Consider the following 20404-nt stretch of genomic DNA (forward strand, 5'->3'; position numbering starts at 1 on the left):
TCTTACATGGTATGTCCTAAAAGTAATGTCAGTGACTTTATTGTGACGCGACTTCACGTCGGACCGCGATTTTTTCGGTTAAAATTGGTAGTACGGGAAGTCAGCTAAACAGATCTCCACTGCTGAAGGTGCTCCGAGCATCCGGAGAGTGAGGACGAGCCTATCCATGAGAATTGTTTTGTGTCACTGTACAAGTCAAAATGCAGCGCTTGTTAGAACAAAGAATTGCGATCAAGTTTTGCGTGAAACTTGGAAAGACCGTGCCGGACGGCCATTCACGACCACCACAGCCGACAATGTGACACGAGTGAGGGAATTGTTGAACTCAGACCGACGATTCGTTTAATGGCCGATATGCTAAATATTCCAAAAACTCAAGTGTATGGCATCGTCAGGAATCGTATCGGCAGACAACCGGACGTTGCACCACGCTCCGGCTCATACCGCCTTTATCGTCTCCGACTACTTGGTTAAAGCAGGGGTGCCAACGATTCCCCAGCCCCCGTATAGCCCGGTCATAGCTCCCCCCGACATTTTGTTGTTTCCACGAGTCAAAACACCCATGAAAGGCAAGATTTTCGGGACAGTAGACGGAATCAAAAGAGCTTGTACGGCGGCATTGAAGGAAATTCCGGAGGAGGCCTACAGCAATGCATTCGAGAGTTGGAAGACTCGCTGGAGCCGATGTATTAACGCAGAACGAGCCTATCTTGAAGATTTTTAATCATTTGTAACGAGCAGTTCAATAAATGATTTTTAATCGACTTACTGACATTACTTTCAGGACATACCATGTATATATACTTTATTCCCTATAACACTCTGTATAATGTCATACACGTGATGCACATGTATGATGCATGTATACATGTGATGCATACATGTTATGCATAATGTCATACATTCACAAATAATCACGGTAAATTTGCTATCAACAGCAAAAATTCGAGTGTAAAATTAATGTGCGGTTCACCGTCAGAAGTCAGCGAAACTATAAAAAAAAAATGTTCGAACTTTCGATGCAATAAATCGGAGAATCACGGGACACGTCACGTAACGACAATTGTGAAATCCATGATCCGGATATTTTCGTCGGTTGTTTGAACTCTGACTGGAGTGTCTTGAATCGGGTCAGAACGGAGAAACTTCCAAGGAGTTCCCCGCGACAAATTCTGAACTTTATGGATCCAAGATTTGTTGACTCGCACTATTTAAAGAATAAGTGGAACGGCGCATCGAGAAGAAGCAACTCGCACTCGCTTCTCTGCTTTCCACCATTTTGTGACCATTCGCGATCTATATACATCCTCAAACTTTTATGTGCTTCATATGTTCTCTGTATCATCTTTACAAGCTCGTTTCACATTATAAAGGAACGTCGTCTGCTAGAGGCAGAAGAATCGACGAATAAAACGCTGTCTGTGATGGCTGTCACTTGCGAGTGACATTAGCTTAACTCTTTACGGTACATTTGTTTTATAGCAGGTCTGGCTGAATAATATAAGGTATCATCACGTAATTCCTTATGCAAAAATAAAAAGAATATATATAACTGAGCTTACTGATTTTAGTTTTTGAGAAAAAAAGTTGTGAACGTTTAGTACGTTCTGTTGCTGTTATAACGACGATATTTTGTGTCGAGCAATAAAGTTATGCTTTCAAGTTTTCAATTTTCTTACATTTAAAATTTTTAAATTTCCAAATTTGGAAAGTATAGAATTTTTAGGTTTTACAAAATTCATAAATACTTGCATTTGCAAATTTTCGCATTTTTAATTTTCGAAATTATCACTTTTTCAAATTTTTACATTTATGAAATATTGAATATTGAAATTTCCCGACTTCTGAATTTCTACATGTCGAAATTCCCTCCAACCTACAAACTCTACAATTTTTGAATATTCAAATTTTCAAATTCTCAAGGATAACATTTCCAAACTTTTCAAATTCTAAATTTTTGTATTTTAAAATTGTAGGATCTTCAAATTTTAAAATAGTCAGGTTTTTAAGTTTCAAAATTGTCAAGATCTCAAGTTTTTAAATTTTTTATTTCCAAGTTTGTATATTGTCAAATTTCCAAATCTCTCGATTAAGGTGAAGTGGAGTAAGTGCAGACTGGTTTTTGTAAAGTTGGTATTTAAACGTAAGTATTTTCAGTCTGCTATAAATACTTAACGCTGTCGATATCGAACGCTTTGCACAATTACTACTATTTAATTAATATTAACTAGGACCTTAATTTTCCTTGTACATTTTGATTTTGATAGGAAATTGTTTAAAATGTCAACTATTCCGCACTTTCCCCGAAAATGGGGTAAGAGCGTAACTTGAAGTTAAAATAGTTTGAGACTTTATTTCATGTGCAATGGGGCAAGAGCAGAATTATTAACAAATCTGCTATAAAATGCTTTTGACTGCATTATGCAAGTACTCTGTACTGCAAACCAGTACTCTTAGCTGAAATATAAAAGGGGATATAGTGAAACAAAACAAGGAAACAAACATACTAAATGGAGAAATTTCGCTCATATTGTAATAAAAATAGCCTGTATATGCACTTGCCCCGTTTACGAACTTACCTCACTTCACCTTATCCAAAATTCTGAATTCATAAATTTGTGAATTTAAAATAATGCGAACTATTATTAAGAATAATAAAGGTTACTTATTATTATTCAGAATAATACATGTTATTCATTACTGTTGAAAAGAATACATGTTATTCATTGTTATTAAAAATGATACACGTTATTCATTAGTGTTAAAAATAATACATATTATTCATCATTATTAAAAGTTATGCATATTATTCTTTATTATTAACAATAATACTTATTATTCATTATTATTAAAAGTTATGCATATTATTCATTATTATTAAAAATAATAAATATTATGGAAATTCATTAAAACGCTTTCAACCATAATATCTGGTTCTTCTCAGGATAATGATTATTCTGCTAGAAATCGATAATCGTTTAAATTATCAATCCTACATGCTTTGAATACAAAAGAACCGTAAGTAAATTGATTGAAATTCTATGGTGACACATTTGAGTTTCTCGGTCATTTAGAAAGTGGACAACGCGATTAATACATGCCTGTCGTTCTCGTTAGATCGCCTACACTATAAATATAATCGAAGTGTTGGTCAGTATGTATTGACAAACCTACATATCACGATGTCCAAGATAAATTGTACTTGAAATTGTAGCCTGATCGATGTGATATGATTATCATGACGGAATCGATATCAAGCACCGTTTTACCTGTTCTCGGTGATGAGATAGTGATCTATATGGAATATCCGTATGTATTTATGATTACAAGTATGTTGTAACCGTGGTACAATAATATGTGTTTATAGTTATAAGTATGCTATACCGGCAATAAAACATTATTATTGTATATGAGCCGATCATTTTGAAAGTAGAATAAGTTCATTTAAAAAAAGAATGAAGATAATAGCTGTTGTGTTGCATACGCTTCAAAACGTAAAGTCGGTTTTAATTAACACGTAAGATCGTTTAATGTGTGAATCAGTGACACTACTCAAGATACAAAATTAACGAACAACTGCACAAGAATAAATATTTTCAACTTTTTAAAAATGAAAGTTTGCTTGTAGTACTTTTAAAAGAACACTTCGTAGTGATGGACTTTAAAATTTGTACTTGGCTCGTTGAGAACTGACAATGGAATCTGTACAGTCTAAGAAGAATATTTTAGCGAAAAATTAAAATATGGAGTGAAATCGACGTGCTGCTGGAGTTGGACAAGCGTCTTGGATAAAATAAACTATTGGATTGATTTAAAAAATCTTAAGAAAAACTTAATATGACATTTTTGTCTGTAAGGAATCTATAGTAAAAATAACTCAAATTCCCTAATATTTAAGCGATAGAAGTTTGGATGATTAATGGTATTAGAAAGATGTTTATTTTGAAAGTCATGCAACCACTTGAGTTTGAAATCATTGTTAACCAAATATATTACGGCACAGTTTCGGCTCTGGTAAATTTTAGCAACACTGGCAATACTGTGAGAAACTATAAATTGTATGATATTGGTGGCATAACCTCAATATGAGATCTGTATCTGTTTAGGTATCTTTGCAGACTCCTATTATTAGTTTGCAAGGAATTCCTAGTTTAATTTCTAATAAATACTCAACAAAGGCATGATTCTTGCTTTAGAATTGGTGCAAAACACCCCTCGACAATTTCGCGGTTATTTGAAAATTAATTACGAATTGTAATTTATTTTATTAACAAAAAATGTCTCAGAATTTCAATGAAAATGACTGTGATGCATCTGAAAGTGAAGCTGGGCGGTAATAATAAGAAAATAAAAATACTTTTCTATGTAATAACGCCACTCCAATAAAATCCTCATTTGCAAAGAATTGTATTATTTTTATTATGTTGATAAAGATGAAACCCGTGAGAATTGGTTATAAAAGGAGAGTCGCAAAGTCAGGATCTGAATAGGAAGACAATTCGGACCAACGTGAATCAAATAAACTAAGGAAAAGAATAACTGAACGACTGAAATATTATCCGTTTAATTAACGATAAAACCTTTATTTTCCTTAGCTAGTACTTTGAAGACAAACAATCATTCATTATTCCAATGCTGAGACTAAGAAAAAAATTAAAACGTCATATTGCTGACTGTGCAATTTAAAATTAAATGTAAACTGAAAATTCAAGTGTACTAAAAATATAAGAACGATTTATTATACTTGAATTGAAAGCCACAAACACTATTTTATCATGAAGTCGCTTGTGAATCTGGAATATGTTTTACTTATTAAATTACGTTTTGTTTATTCTTTTCTTAAAACGTACTTTAAAACAACTGTATAGTTATACAAAATAGAAAAATATATATTTACAGAATAGGTACATGAATATTTATAAAATATACATGTATTTATAGAATACGTCTATTATATGTACATTATGTATACAACTTGGGTATAACATTTATAATGTTTCAAATAAGTGTGAAAACACGCTGACTACCACACTGAAGACTGCCGTTTGCGGTCAGACATTCTACATATAACGTAGTTTATTCAGAACCAGTACTTAATCCCTCAATTTCATGTTTTAATCCGTTAGTTATTACTGTTTCAACAGTAAGAGCATTTACAGTGCTCTTTCAGATTGCTTTCCTTGTAAATAATTCCTATAATTTAATTTGCAGCTCCAAAATGACCACCGTGGAGGTCAACGTGTCGAATTTTTATTTTGTACTTCGCGCCATTTTGTTTTCAATAGAGAGGAATCAGACATCTTTTTCCACTGTCTAGAATTTAATATAAATCTTCTAAAGAAAGTTTAATGTAATTCAGTTAAAATTTTCACTTCACTTTATCTACAGTTATAAAATATTGATAAGTTGTTCTATTTAGTTTGTAATTATTGTTCGTTTCGTAAATTCGTGCATTAAAGGAATCTAATTCTGTAAGATATTTTGTATGCAAAAAAAATGTATACAAAAATAGATACACATGTATCATTTAAGATACAGTTTACATCATTTCAATTAAAACAGAAATATCACCGTATAACAAAATTATGTGACACCCTCTATATCGAAACGAGTTTTGACCCCCTGTCTTACTTTGACAAGTTCGATTGCACTCGCAATTTTTTAACAGATATTACTCGAATTTTTAATGTATTTCAATTTGAAGTTTAAGTACAATTTTTATACTTTAAGTACAATTTAAATTACAATTTCTATAATCAAGAATCGCTGAATATAAAATTAATATATTTTAACCTTCTTTATTTGTTTCAGTATTGTAGCTGATTGACGCATCCGACAAACAAATTGTACTGCAAAGGGTTAATCAAGGTGAAAGCATAGTACTCTTATTGTATTGCCAAAGAGGGGGCTGCAAGAGAGAGCCCTTTTATGCAGTACTTGACTGTTGAAGACCTCACATCAGTAGGGTGGCTCGCGAATTTTTCAATGCGCCTATGTCGAAACAATCCACAATTGCAATGTAACGTATGCTACATGAAAAACGTAGGGGCCTTCTGTGCCGTCTATGCATACAGAAGTATGTGTAGTTAAGCATTCAACGAAAAGAACGGCATCGGCCTTTGACATCTCCATGTGATACGACGGTGTAAGATATCAGTAGTGTGCGTGAAAATCTATGTGAAGGGGAACTTGTCCAGCTGGCAATATATGTATAGCTACTCACAAAATTGAGATGTAAAGTGAAAGAGCCAATATGTACTTGAACATTTAACACCAGATTTACTGACGTTCGATGACCACTTGTTTTTAATTTGAAACTAAAGAATTTTCAAATACTCAAATTTCCAACTTTCTAAATTTCTAAAGTTCCAAATTTTTAAATTCTCAATTTTATACTTTTAGAAACTTACAAATTTATAAATTCCCAAATTTACAAATTGTGGAGTTGCAAAATTATCAAACTGTCACTATTTCAAATTCACAAACTTTCAAATTTTCAAATTCTTAAATCCCTACATTCCAGATGTTTTATACCTATAAATTCGAAAATTTGAAATACTACGTATAAGAATTCTTAAATTCCCAAATTTCAAAATCTCTAAGGGTGCAAAGTTGCCAAATGTCTGATATATAAGCCCATAATTTTAAGTAGTGAAATTGTTAAATTATCAAATTGACAAACTGCCAAATTGTCAAATTGTTAAATTGTCAAATTATCAAATTGACAAACTGCCAAATTGTCAAATTGTCAAATTGTCAAATTGCTAAATTGTCAAATTGTTAAATTAATAAATTCTCAAGTTTCGAATTCACAAGCTTTGTAATTCCCAAATTTTCAAACATTCACGTTCTCCAACTGTCAAATTCCCAAATTTTCAAACTCTCACGGTCTCAAACTGTCAAATTCCCAAATTTCTAAATTACCAAATCTCCAAATTGTCAAATATTCAAATTTCGAAATTCTTAATTCCTCAAACTCTTAAATTCCCAAATTTCCAAATCTCCAACTCCTCAAATTCTGATATCATCGACGCGTCACAAATATCACATTCCGATCATTGAAAAATCGCTACTAGAAATGTTCTCCAATCATTATTCAGTGAAAAATCACGCGAGTTCATAAGGTTAATAACTGTAGCAGGAATTGAGTTTTGTCGTTTCGACCTCGATTAAGGAGGAACGTATTTGCCTACGCAACGTCGTTGATTGAGAGAGGAATTCGAGTACACCACACGCACGACACTCGTTTATTTTATAGTCGAGGCACGTTTTATAGATCCAATAAGAGATTGACCCGATTTTTACTGGTCTGTCGCAGTCGCTTTCAAGCTGACCACTGGCAACTTTCCGTGGAAGATAAACTGTCTCGCCCTCCAAAAGACAAAAGATTTAATGCCGGGGATAAACGCGGTCCGTTTGAATTATCGAGCACGCTTGAGTATGTATCGAGAAGCTCGCACGTGTTTGAAATTGTATGAGAAGTTTGATTGTTGCTGAATACATCATTTAATTCGATCAATACGACCCCATTTAACGTTTCTATATCGAGGATTTAGAGTCAGACAACTTCAAAAAACAATAAGTTGGAGTCAGACATTGCTATGTTTAGTTTGCGTTCTTTGACCCTCGATAAATACAAAATCAAAACTTTTAAACTAGTTATTTTTTCATAATAACATTTTTGTAGTTGAAACGTGAAAGACTTTTTGGTCGTAAATCAATTATTAATATAAAATATGAATTTTCAAAGATAACGTTGTTTGAATCAGAACCCTTGATAGTCAAATAGGAACAATTGATCTGTTAATATTTTGGATGCTGTCAGGAACGAACAACAGGATAATTGTTCGAGTATGTTACATTGCAATCCTTTAACACGTTGATTACCACACAGAAGCAGTTGAAAATTATATTAGATAATATTTTTGTTTCTAACAAATCTTACCAAATATTCTTACAATATTTAATTATATTTATTATTCAGAGTTTCAAATAGTTGATACGAACATTTCCAATTAGGTTAGTGGACACATTCTTAATAATATAGAGGATACATTCGTATGGAAAATTAAGCGTCATTCATATGTGGGTGACGTGGCAGTCAAAATGTGAAGAAGGCTACTTACAGGGTAACTCAGTTTTTTACCGTCAAACTTTATGAACATATTTTGTTCGTATAAATAAAGAAGAATGTTACATGAACATAAAGTTTCAAATACTTTACTAACATTAAACTACCAAAGTTGTCAAAAAGCAATTATATAAGTTGAAAAAATTTGTTAATATGACTTTTTTGAAATCTACGTTGATTTTCATCCAGATGAGGAATAAGTGTATATTAATTTGTTTTATCGTGTATTTACTTATTATTTAACTTCAGCTTTAATTTCGCAGTAAGTGTGCATTATTGGAAGGTTCAAATAATATATCAACTGTGTGGAATGACAATTCATTGTTTCACACAATAAAACGTACAAGATGCTGTAGTGTTGTACGTGTAACTTTACTAGTATATTTTATAACTAGAATAAGAAAAAGTGTTTCTATGAACATAGACTGTCAAATGCATTATTAAAAATTATTCAGGAAGTATGATAGTCGACAAGTATTCGTATGTAGTATTGAAAGAGAAAGTCCATTATCATTTCGTATATCCTTCATAATCTTGCAATAAAACATTTAAGAGCCTATGTTCATGTAACATTTTATTACCCTATTTGTTTATAAAACATACTGATAAAGTTTTACAATTAAGACTAATTGTAAGACATACTATATGTGACGTTAAAAAACGAACTAATCCGAAGTAATTTTATACTTTTGTTATAACTTAATGAAGTAGTTAAATTCAAAACTCTATATTAATGTACCGTCTTCTTATTTATTTGTGTATGAAATATGTTGACAGATTTTGTCGGTAAAAGGGTGGAACACCCTGTATACGTGGTATACGTTGTGACTAATTATACAAATCGGTCATAAGAGTGCGCATCGTCATAAGAAATGCGTACATTCTTCAACGTGCTCTTTAAAAGTGTTTTTGTTAATCTCGTATGTTTAAGTGGTTGTTTGATATTAACAGTAACACAGGCAGTTGAATCAACAACTCTCAGGATTCTTATTTTTAATTATGGAATTTGTAATTGGCACTTCTTTTAAAATCTTTATAGAATTAGTATGCATATACAGGGTGTCTCGTAACTAATATAATTCCCTGAAAGGGGCGATAGAGGACATCATTCTGAACAAGATTTTCCTTTGCAAAAATGGGTTTTGAAGCTTCGTTTTTGAATTATTGAGGAAAAACACAATTAGTGTGTATACATATGTTATATTTGCTTATTTGTTTTACTACTTTACTTTTGATTTTAACTGTTGTGTGCATTGTATGCAGATACGGATAGTATTAATATATTATTACATACATGTATTTAGCACTAATAGTACCAGCATATTTATATATAATTTAAATTTAAAACTAAAGTGTAAAATAATAAACAAACGACAAAATACATATGTGCACATTAAAACATGTATATAATAAAAATATATAATGTCTTTGCAATACAAAAAACCGTCTTTTATACTTTTTTCGTTTTCCGTTAATTAAATAACCGCCTAATAATTAAAACTCCAACAAACCCAAATATTAGAACGAGTAAAATCACCATTTCAAGAAAAGAATACTATTCATAGAATATCGTTTTAATACTTTATGTTCACATAACAGACGACCATATCTGAAAATGATTTCATTTTATGTACCAGATTCATATTTAATTCTACAAGACTCTGAAGTCTAAACCGATTACTCGGAAACAGTTTACTCGACCCAGTTTTCCTTCATAATATTATAGTTCGGATAATCGACGTTTTGCTGAATTCGATTTGTAGGTACAGCTTTAGAATAAAATGCCATACCTTTTTTATATATACATATATATATTATAGTATTAGATCTTATAGATTGCATCAATGGTCTCTGGGAGTGGACCAACACCGGAAACATAATTTCCCGGCTTGTAGCCATTAAATTGTCACTAACATGTTTGACGGTTGATATTTGATACCAGGATATTACATCTAGCACCTCGCGCTCGAAGTACAGTAAAGAGTACATCTGACTTTTCTAGTAAAAATGACGACTTAATAGAAAGAAGTCATATCGCTCGTTCGTTCTGAGTTGGTAAATTCTAAAATTTAGAAATGAAGAAACCGTAAAATTTGGGGATTTTAAGATTTAAAAATTTTACATTGAGAAATTTACGATCTGAGATTAAAATTTTTAGACTCCAAATTTTTGAATTTGAAGATTTTGCGATTAGAAAATGTTGAAAGTTGAAAACTTTGGGATTGCGAATTAGAGATCTTTGGAATTTTAGAATTTCAGAATTTCAGAATTTCAGAATTTCAGAATTTTAGAATTTTAGAATTTTAGAATTTCAGAATTTTAGAATTTTAGAATTTTAGGACTTCGAAATATAGAAATTTTTGTAAGTATGGACGCTTAAAAATTTCGAAACTCAGCACTGTTAATTTTAAGATTTAGGAATTTTGTAACTTTGAAGAATTAAGGATTTAATGACTTATGGATATGAAAATTTTATAACTTAAACATTCAATAATTTAAAAGTTTAAGAGTTTGGAAATTTTGTAATTTGGTAACTGAGAAATTGGAAAATTTTAATACTTCAGAATGCAGAAATTAAAACAGTCATATATTTGAAAATTAGAAAATTTGAGAATTGGTATTGAGAATATTACAGATTATTTAGCGTAATCGCGGTACAGTAATCGGTAAGCAAAAGATTGTTTTGTATGGTAACATTATACACAGGGTGTCTCACAATTATTATAAGTCTCTCAATGGGCGTAGCTGACGCATTTCTGAATAAGATTTCCCTTTGCAAAAATGGGGATTGAAGCTTCATTTTTGAATTATTAAGAAAAAACACGGATCAATCAGAGCATGAGGATTATGCACACCCAGACGCTAGAGCGATAGCTTCGAGCTACGTGAACACCGTCCTAAAAGATTGTCTTTTATCGTGTAGTTGCTGTCGTTCTGTTAACATCGGTTTGTTATATAATATTATTTTAATCAGTTAAATGTGTTTGACGACTATGATGTAAATGATGTAAAATTTTGTTACAATTTGATATTTAAATTGTAATTTTGGCGAAAACTAAATTATATTCGTAAATTGTAATATGTTTAAAATGTTTAGAGGTCAACACGAAATGAAATGAACAAATAAAAAGTGTAAATGATTTGAGATGGATTCATAAATACTTGAGAACTAACTCGTCATCGCTTGATTATCGTGACACACACTGGTGTGCGCTTTGCAAAGAGATCGCGACAGTTAACTGGTTAGTAAAACTTTGAATTGTGTTTGGATTAACATTCAATTGCTAATTCTGTGTCGTGATCAATTCTAACAATTGGAAGATTTAGAGATTTTAAAATTTGTGAATCTGTGCATTTGTGAATTTATGCATGCTTCTAACATGGTTCCCTGACCAACGTTGTAATAATTTTACTATTACTTTTAAATAACATAAGTTGCACTTCATAAAAAATATAGTGCATATATTTTCAATCAATTAAACACGCAAAAAAATTGTTTCTTAAAAGGTCAGAATTATGTACTGTTACTGATTAATGGTTCGTAATGTGTTTATAAAGTCTATTATTATTTGATCGATGTGCTGTAATTCTACAGTCTGCAGTCATCGAAACAAGACTGCTTATAATTAGTACTTTCAACATTCTTAATTTATTTTAGTATAATTAAATGTCGTAAACGAATTTTAACAGCAAAGTTCGATTACTAACCCTCGGACAGCGAATTACACGGTGATCGCATGCACGGCGGATGTAGAATCGAACATGTGTACCCACCTGCAAACAAATTTTTATATTAGATTATTATTTCGTTGAATATCATGCATTTTTAAATTGTATTAACGTACCGTAATCATAAAAGGGTATAGTCGAATAAAAGGGGGTCAAAAGTGTCTTTAGACCAAATTAATCAATGAACATATGAGTTATTAGATCGTTCAAAGGAAATCATTTTTGGCAAGTAGCAAGCTGCTACAGAATGAATAAAACGAAGTATAAAATATCTTTTCAAGCGTTTAATTTCTAGTAATCTTACTTTAATACTTTCATTTACATACACATAATTGCTTTTAAGAAAAAGTATCTTCTAACACACAATTGTATACTCTTTCTTAACCAGTTAACTGTGGCGATCATTTTGCAAAGCACCAGTGTGTGTCGCGATAATCAAGCGATGACGAGTTAGCTCTCAAGAATTTATGAATCCATCTCAAATCATTTACATTTTATATTTGTTTATTTCATTTTGTGTTGATCTCTAAACATTTTAAGCATATTACAATTTACGAATATAATTTAGTTTTCGCCAAAATTACAATTTAAATATCAAATTATAACAAAATTTTACGCATGACGGATATAGTCGTCATGACACAAAATTCTGTCACATCTGCATGACGGATATAGTCATCAAACACACTTAACTGGTTAAAGCATCAGTATACTCTCCAATGTTCAAAAATACCCTGAATACGATATATGTATGTATAAAACTGAAAATCTTGTATGTGATACTAATTGAGTGACTATGAATTGTATTACTAACATTAGCAGTACTCCCAGATGCCAACTCACGTGCTTAGAAACTTTGCTAACTGATTTTCTATTAATGTGACAATTGACGCTAACAATGTTTTACGTGGACGTCCGCGTTTTGGGAAATTGGCCAAATCTGTATTTTCAAAATATATCATTAAATTATAATTTGCTGACAACGATGTAACAACTTCTTTAGACATTATTGCGAGATTTGGTGTGAAAATAATTGAGCCACGTACTTGTAACAAAGTGGACACATGACACATGTGCGTCAGTTGAAGCATACTGTATAATAGCTGTGTAAAATAAAATAACAGCTTCTAAATGCAAATTTGTATCGTTAATATTTGAGCTTAAAAAATATTAATTAATAAAAAAAACCTATATAATGTTATGCTTCAAGGATTAATGTATTTAATATTTATTTTTAACTGAGCGTAAATATGTAATTGAATAGACATAAGGTCTATTTATAATAGACTTAAAAAGGTTTGACTTGTGATTTTGTTAAAATAACTTATTAAAACGAAAATGGTGTTCATATTTGGTTACTTCTTGTAAGATGTGTGATGATGTTTTACTTGCCATTCAATAAAATCCAATAATAATTCTTTAAAGATTAGTCCAAAACTTTAATTCAACACATTCTACAATTTATTACCACTTAGAAAGAATTTGCGCATAATATACATAATAAAAAGTTCAAATTACTTGTGGAATGATTTGACATTAGTGGTTAAAAATAGGTCATGTTAAAAATAACATTTGTAAGTTTGTTTTGAAATGATATCTTTGACGTAACTCTTAGATAACTATGTTAGTTTTTTAATTTAAGTTCAAATTTATAATGAATAATAAATATAAAGGTGGTATGATGGTATATAAATAATAATCGTTTTTATAATATTTATTATTTCAACAAAATGTTAACATAAATAATTACAATAAAAAGGTAAAATATCAAATTAATTAGCTTAATAGCTGGAGCAACAAACATGGCAACGTCGCTATCGTTTGTAGCATTTTGTTTACTATACGTAAGCCACACGTAATTTTATCTGAAAAGAATGGCGATAAACACATTATAACAAAAAATAATAAAGAATTTTTAAAACATGCTATAATTATCTTAAAGCGATTACTAAGTCTTAAATAAAACCACAATAAAAAGTGCAAACTCAAACTTTATATTAATAATTAATCAAACATGTGTTTATTAAGCTGTTCAATAATTTATAACATACGACCCTCCTATGAGTTCGTATAACAAATGTTATAATATTGATTTGAGTTTTTATATTTTACGATAATTTTTTTGTCAAGAATATAGTAGTAAAACATTTAAATTATGTCGTTGAGAATTCAATAAAACTTCGATATTTTAATTTCGGAATTAATAATCACAAATGTAAATTTATCGAATTCGAAGAAATTATTTAACAATGATAAATTATGTCGCATTGTATCTTACTTTCAAATTATAATTAGTACGACTCAGACTTAATCTGAATTTCTAATAACTTTACATTGCATTTTTGTACTGAATTATTTTTTACAATGTTATACTTACTATTAGTTACAAAAATTAGTTACAGATTTTCATGAAATCTTACGATACAAATGTCTGGACACATCTATTGTGCGACATTACACAACGTAGGTTCTAAAATATTTGCATATAAAATGTTTTTTCAGAGTTATTTTCAAAAGCATTATGTGAACATTTTTACCTAAATTTATAAATTCATTTTACGACATTTTGTTACAACTCTGTTCCAAATTTAGTACAGATAATTATTGTTTTCTTCTTTTTAAAAAAAGTAAAACCACAGCTCTTTTTGAAGAAACTTTAAAAATTTAACTTTATCAACAATTTTTTAATAACTATGATGCTACATCGATTGCAGATTTTACAGAAGGATTTCTTGTACGCCAAATTGGTTTTTATTCAAAATTACACAGTAATCTTGATTTTCGAGATTTACCTAAAAACTTTAAATAAATAATATTTCAGTAACAATCAACATTTAAATACATTAAATAATATTTAATAGAGAAATTTAACTGTGTAAGCATTTAATACTCTGGACGTTTCAAATTAATTGTTATATTCATTTATTAATTACGGCAGTGTTTCTTGATGACTGTACCATATCACAGATTAATAATATTAATTGAGGTCGATTAATGTGATACGCACAGCGCGACTGTATCTTTGCTTACTTTTTACTATCAAATTTTACTAAATTTACTAGCAGTTTATCTACAACCAAAGAAATAATGGTATTCCACCGTTTAAATAAAATAACAATTTAATTATGCAGAAGAATATCGACAGATCAAATATTTTCATAATTTATGAAAAGTAAATGAAAAGTATACAGTAAAATATCTGAACTTTGTGTTATATTTACTATTTAATTTGGCAGTGAAAATACTAAGGAGAGGGCTAATTTTAGAACGCAAGAATTTATATTTGCAAACTAAAATAATTTTCATCGTATTTCGAATATTTGCCTATTTTCTCCTACATTTTCATTTAACTTTTTTATGTACATGATCATATACTTGAAATATTCACGCACTTAAAACAGTAATTATTTTTGGCTATTTAAATTATTTCAAAGTCGACTCATACCTTTTTCAATTTCTTCATGAAATCTTACTATACAAATGTCTAAACATTTTTATTGTGCGGCATTACACCACGTAGTCTAAAATATTTGCACATAAAATAATTTCATATACTGAGAACAATGAAAACTAGTATCTAAAAGATTACTTCAGCTAGGAAGTTAATTTCATGCAAAACAGAGTAGAATATGTGCATTATATTCAATGATTGACACTAATGGGTTATCGCATAAAAAGTCATTAAACATTGTTTCGTTTCGCGATAATCGTTTCGTTACATACAGCCTTATTATCTTCCATTTGAACGTTTCTTGTTATAATTACGATATATTTTTAGCAATTTGATTCAGGTTCTGCGTATTTACACTTCTGTATATTTTTATGCACTCTCGTATCTTCGAACTAGTATATCATATTTCTTATTGTCGTATGCCTCTCTTCCTTACAGTATTTACACTGCATCATACTGACTTAACTTCTTAACAAGGATTATTAAAACTTCATCATAAGATATATGATCAGTAAACATGCTTTACGTTATACAACTGCATTGTCCAATTTCGTTTTGTCGAATATTTCGATTACACGATTTATCATCTTTTAAGAGATTCATTGAACAGCAAATATGGCAAACTAAATACGAAAACATATGATTCGTGACAGAACGAATAAAGAACACATATGGGAACACACAGTAATCTCCATTGATAGTTTGTCATAAGGTACAAGAAACAAACAATTCGCTATAACAGCAGGTTTATCTTATTAATTCATAAATTGTTGAAAATGCTGTCCTTGTAATCGCACACACAGTTCGGCTCTTCGTATCAGATTATTATGGACATGTTGCAATGAACTCTGAGCTTTCAAACACTGAAACGCGAATAATATTCTGTTTCTTAAATGCTCTTTATCCTTGATTTCTTCGGAGTACACAATAGCTTTGATATGACTCCAAAGGTAAAAATCGAGTGGTGATAAATCAGGGGATCGCGGTGGCCAAAGTATGGGTCCGCCACGACCAATCCACTGTTCGAAACGTTTATTTAAAAACTCTCTTACTCGTCGACTAAAATGGGGCGGGGCTCCATCATGTTGGAAAATGATATTGTTTATTCTGTCGAGCGAAATATCCTCTAACATTTCAGGTAATTCGAAGTGCAAGAAATGCAGATAGGACGCGAACGTCACCGTATCGGGAAAGAAATAAGGACCTACAATAGTGTCCCCAAGTATACCAGCCCAGACGACGAGGCTCCATTTTTCCAGAAAATGTGTTTCCGAAATTATGTGCGGGTTCTCAACTGACCACCAGTGCGTGTTATGGTAATTAAACATTTCATCACGCGTGAAAGTTGCTTCGTCTGTCCACAAGATCCTCGATAAAATTGTGGGGTCCTGCGAAATCTGTCCCATCAGCCAACGACAGAACTCTTTCCGTAATGGAAAATCCGTTGGCAAGAGACCTTGCACTCTAACGACATGGTATGGATGCATGTCATTGTCGTGCAAAATGCGTGTTACAGTAGATCGGCTGACACCATAACGCGCTGACAGTTTTCTAATACTAACGCCAGGTTCATCGTGAACGGCTTGCAAAACACGATCTTCCACCGAGTCACGAATTGGTCGACACCGACAGCAGGTCTTGGAAGTAGGAAAACAGCCACGTTCACGAAGAGATTGCACTACTCTTTGAAAAACTCGTCTGCCAGGTTGACGGCGATTTGGATATTGCTCTTGATATAAACGAAAAGCGGCACTGATATTTCCCTGACACGCCCCCAATGCAAGAATCATGTCCGTGTACTCGCAGTTCGAATAACTTGACATGCCGAGAAATTGTCAGATACTGAATACTCATACTGAAAATAAGATAGTACAGTCGGCAAGCTATCAGCCGAGGTCGCTGCTACGTATCTAAATATAGGTAAGAAGAAAAACAACAGCGTAGTGTACACGCGGTTCAGTGTATAGCGTTTTCCACAATTGATATCACGTATGGAATTTTCGTGTAGCTGTTTCGAGTAAACGCTGCATAATTCTGTCACTATGGTTCGCATGGGGTTAGAGGCTAATTGGTAGATTGTACTGATGGCTATAACAGTGGAGTTTGTGAGAAACACGTGATGAAGTAGCAAATGACCAAGCGTGAAAGTCACAATATACCGGATACGCTTTTAACTTCAGTTTTCTCGAAAACGAGACTACGCAGGAAAAAAGTGCATTCTTTCTTTTAAACTCATTTTTGCATGTAGAATCGTTTCTACTTGGTTGACTATGACTCGCAAGATTCTACATGGTGGAACAAGGTAGTCAGCATTCATTTTGCTACGTAAGGTATTAGTAGTCGATTCTTAAATTAGATAGTGTTAATCTGCATGCTAATTTACACTATTATATAATAATTGAAAAGTACTGCAAGTTATTATTAAAATTAATATCGTATTAAATGATTTCGTTCTTATAAAGAAGTTTTTTTAAGAAAAATGAAATTAATTCTTCATAACAAATTTAATGAAATAGAAACACATGCTTTTGTCTACATTACGGAGCTATTTTAGTTGCTGCAAAAATATTTCATTTACATAATTAAGCATAGTAACGTATTAAAGTTATTTTATAAAACTTTATTCATTAAAAACCACATTTAATTTTAAAAAATTTGTTAATGTTCATATTTTTCATGGATACTTTTAATACAAAGACTCTGTAATTCAGGAATTATCGTACTAATATAAACACCACAGTCATAACTAGTTTATTTACTATTTTATAAACTGCTCTTTTAAGAAGATCGTTAGCAAGTATAATTACAGATTTCTGTAAGATAAAACGGTAAATGCACATGTGTTGCTAAAGTTATTAATTTTATAAAGAAAATGTATGAATCTATATATTTTATTAAAATTACCAATAAAGCATGTAATTAGTGGTATAATAATAGGAAAACAATTTTTATTGATGTAACTGTAGAATATCGTCAATACAGAAGATAGTAAGCGACATGCAATTTTTATTAAGGATTTTTTGGTAAATATTCAACGTTACACTTAAAAACTGGCTTACATAAATATTTAAAAAGGCCAATATTGAGAGACCGTTATTTTCAACAAAAATCTACATATGTTCGAAGAAAATGACTATTTTTTAACGATTACATTCTTAGCTTTCGTTCAAAAAAATATTGTGTTCAAAAAGCAAAAACAAATTTTTGTACATTGAAAATTGCAGAATACAACATGATCAAGATTAGGTTTCCCAAAGTAGCGTTTTCAGAGGTCATTAAAAGTTCATAACTTCAAAAAAAAGTAACTTCAGTTCATTGTGATGTAATTTTTCATTAAAAGATATTTGAATTAAAACATTTAAACGTTAATTATTAATTATTAAAAGCCTGATCATCAAGTACAAACAAACAGACACTACCTCCTTGATAATATTATGAAGTATCATATGACATAATAAGATAATATTATTTTTTCATAATAAGATAAGATAATTTGTTTTGTTAGATTTTTTCTGTAAGTCTTCAAATTCTGAAACTTCCACTGATCAAACTATCTACCTTGTAAGTTTCAAAATACTACATTTCCCAAATGTTCAGATTTCATGTTCCTCAGTTCCCAAGTTTCTAAATTTCTAAGTTCTCACTTCTCAAATATTATATAATTAGACGTACAATAATGACATCATTTTCCTTTGAACATCATCAAATTCTCCTAAACGATTAATAATTGAATGAGAGTCCATGTGTTATTGTCCAAGACTACTATTCAAACAAAGAGATGCAAGAATACCTAATCGATCTCAAAATTAAACACGTATGCATCCACATCTTTTTTACGTTCCACTCTGTCCAAACGTTGACTTAGGACAACCTCTATAGACTTTCCAGTATTTTCCGAGTTCAAAACAGGAACTAAAGTCAGTGACCATTTGGTGCTTTTAAAAGACTAGATATGCATCCTTATCTTTTCACACGTCTCTATTTAAATATTGATCTAGAATAACATAGTATCAACCGCCAGTTCAATACGAACGTCTTTGGAGTTAATTTTTCAATTTTAAATTGCCTGCACTTTGAAAATTACTGCAAATTATAAAATCGATCAAAGAAATCCCCGAGTTAGTTTTCGGGCTAGACACTGCTTTAGGAACATCCTGTAGAATGCTAGATTGAAATGATATATCTGTTATCACTACTGATGATATTGATATGCTTCAACTGATTCACAGTTTGCTTAACGCTAAAACTACCAAATCGATCAGATAACCATTTTACACGTTTCTTATTTTACGTTACAAACTTTGTTAAGGTGTGCTAAAATAGATAAAGAACCACCTTTATAAGATAAAGAACCAAGTATATTAATTTATGTCTTATCGTTTATTTATTTTTGAACTTCATTCTGAATATCAAAGTAAGTACGCATCAGATGTCGGTAAGTTCACAATTTTATTTTCCTTGTGATAATAGCTTGTGAACGGACACGCTACGTCCTCTTTCGACGTGGCGTTCATTCGAATCTGATCAAGCGAGTAATTTTAATCTGATTCTGCTTACATGTCCCTTTAACCATTGGCTGTATAGTTATTGAAGGCTTTCTGAATAAATCGGCCAGTTTATCTGCAGAAATCTAATTCGCGTATAATAGACGTCAAAACAATAATATTTGATCCGCAAATCGTTAAAGTTAACATGTTAACTGTTCGATTGTTGCAGTTCTACGCGAAAGGAAGATCCCATTATTTTCGAGGGTAGGTCAGCCACAAGCGGCTGCGATAACCGTATTATCGTCCCGTCTCATAAACTTGTTTCGCGTAGTTTACGAGCACGCGAGTCTTAACTGGCCGTATACCAAGTGCTCTGTAAAATAATGATCGGACTGCTTCGTGGAATTACCATATCGTTAACCGTTATGATTTAGAAATAAAATTGTCGCATCCTGAATATGCAGATTCATGAATCTTTAAGTTTTAGGGTGCACTTACGAGTTAAACAAGGTGATTCTGGTTACTGCTCTTTTTTTACGTAAAAATAGAAAAAAATCATGTGGTACAATACCTAACCTCTTATGACCTTATTTTCTATATGGACAC

General features: G+C 31.2%; 1 protein-coding gene and 1 long non-coding RNA gene across 11 annotated transcripts in view; one reads left to right on the forward strand and one right to left on the reverse strand.

Moving 5' to 3' along the window:
• Window positions 1-6357, forward strand: part of LOC143266046 (uncharacterized) — a 159620-nt gene extending 153263 nt beyond the window's left edge. Inside the window, exon 2 of the long non-coding RNA XR_013041048.1 lies at window positions 5812-6357. This is a non-coding gene — a long non-coding RNA (uncharacterized LOC143266046). The remainder of the gene's footprint in view (window positions 1-5811) is intronic.
• LOC100877791 (uncharacterized) overlaps window positions 1-20404 on the reverse strand; it is a 412529-nt gene that overhangs the window by 240526 nt on the left and 151599 nt on the right. For 8 of the 10 annotated variants that reach the window (XR_013041016.1, XR_013041015.1, XM_076541312.1 and 5 more), the window contains exon 2: window positions 11840-11905. The exons of the other annotated variants lie outside the window; for them this stretch is intronic. Coding sequence is in view for 6 of the 8 variants with exons in the window: in XM_076541312.1 (XP_076397427.1) it covers window positions 11840-11905 (66 nt within the window). In the remaining 2 variants the exon portion in view is untranslated. The remainder of the gene's footprint in view (window positions 1-11839; window positions 11906-20404) is intronic. 10 annotated transcript variants of the gene reach the window in all.

This window comes from Megachile rotundata, chromosome 2, assembly GCF_050947335.1.
Source record: "Megachile rotundata isolate GNS110a chromosome 2, iyMegRotu1, whole genome shotgun sequence".
NCBI classification, from domain to species: domain Eukaryota; kingdom Metazoa; phylum Arthropoda; class Insecta; order Hymenoptera; family Megachilidae; genus Megachile; species Megachile rotundata.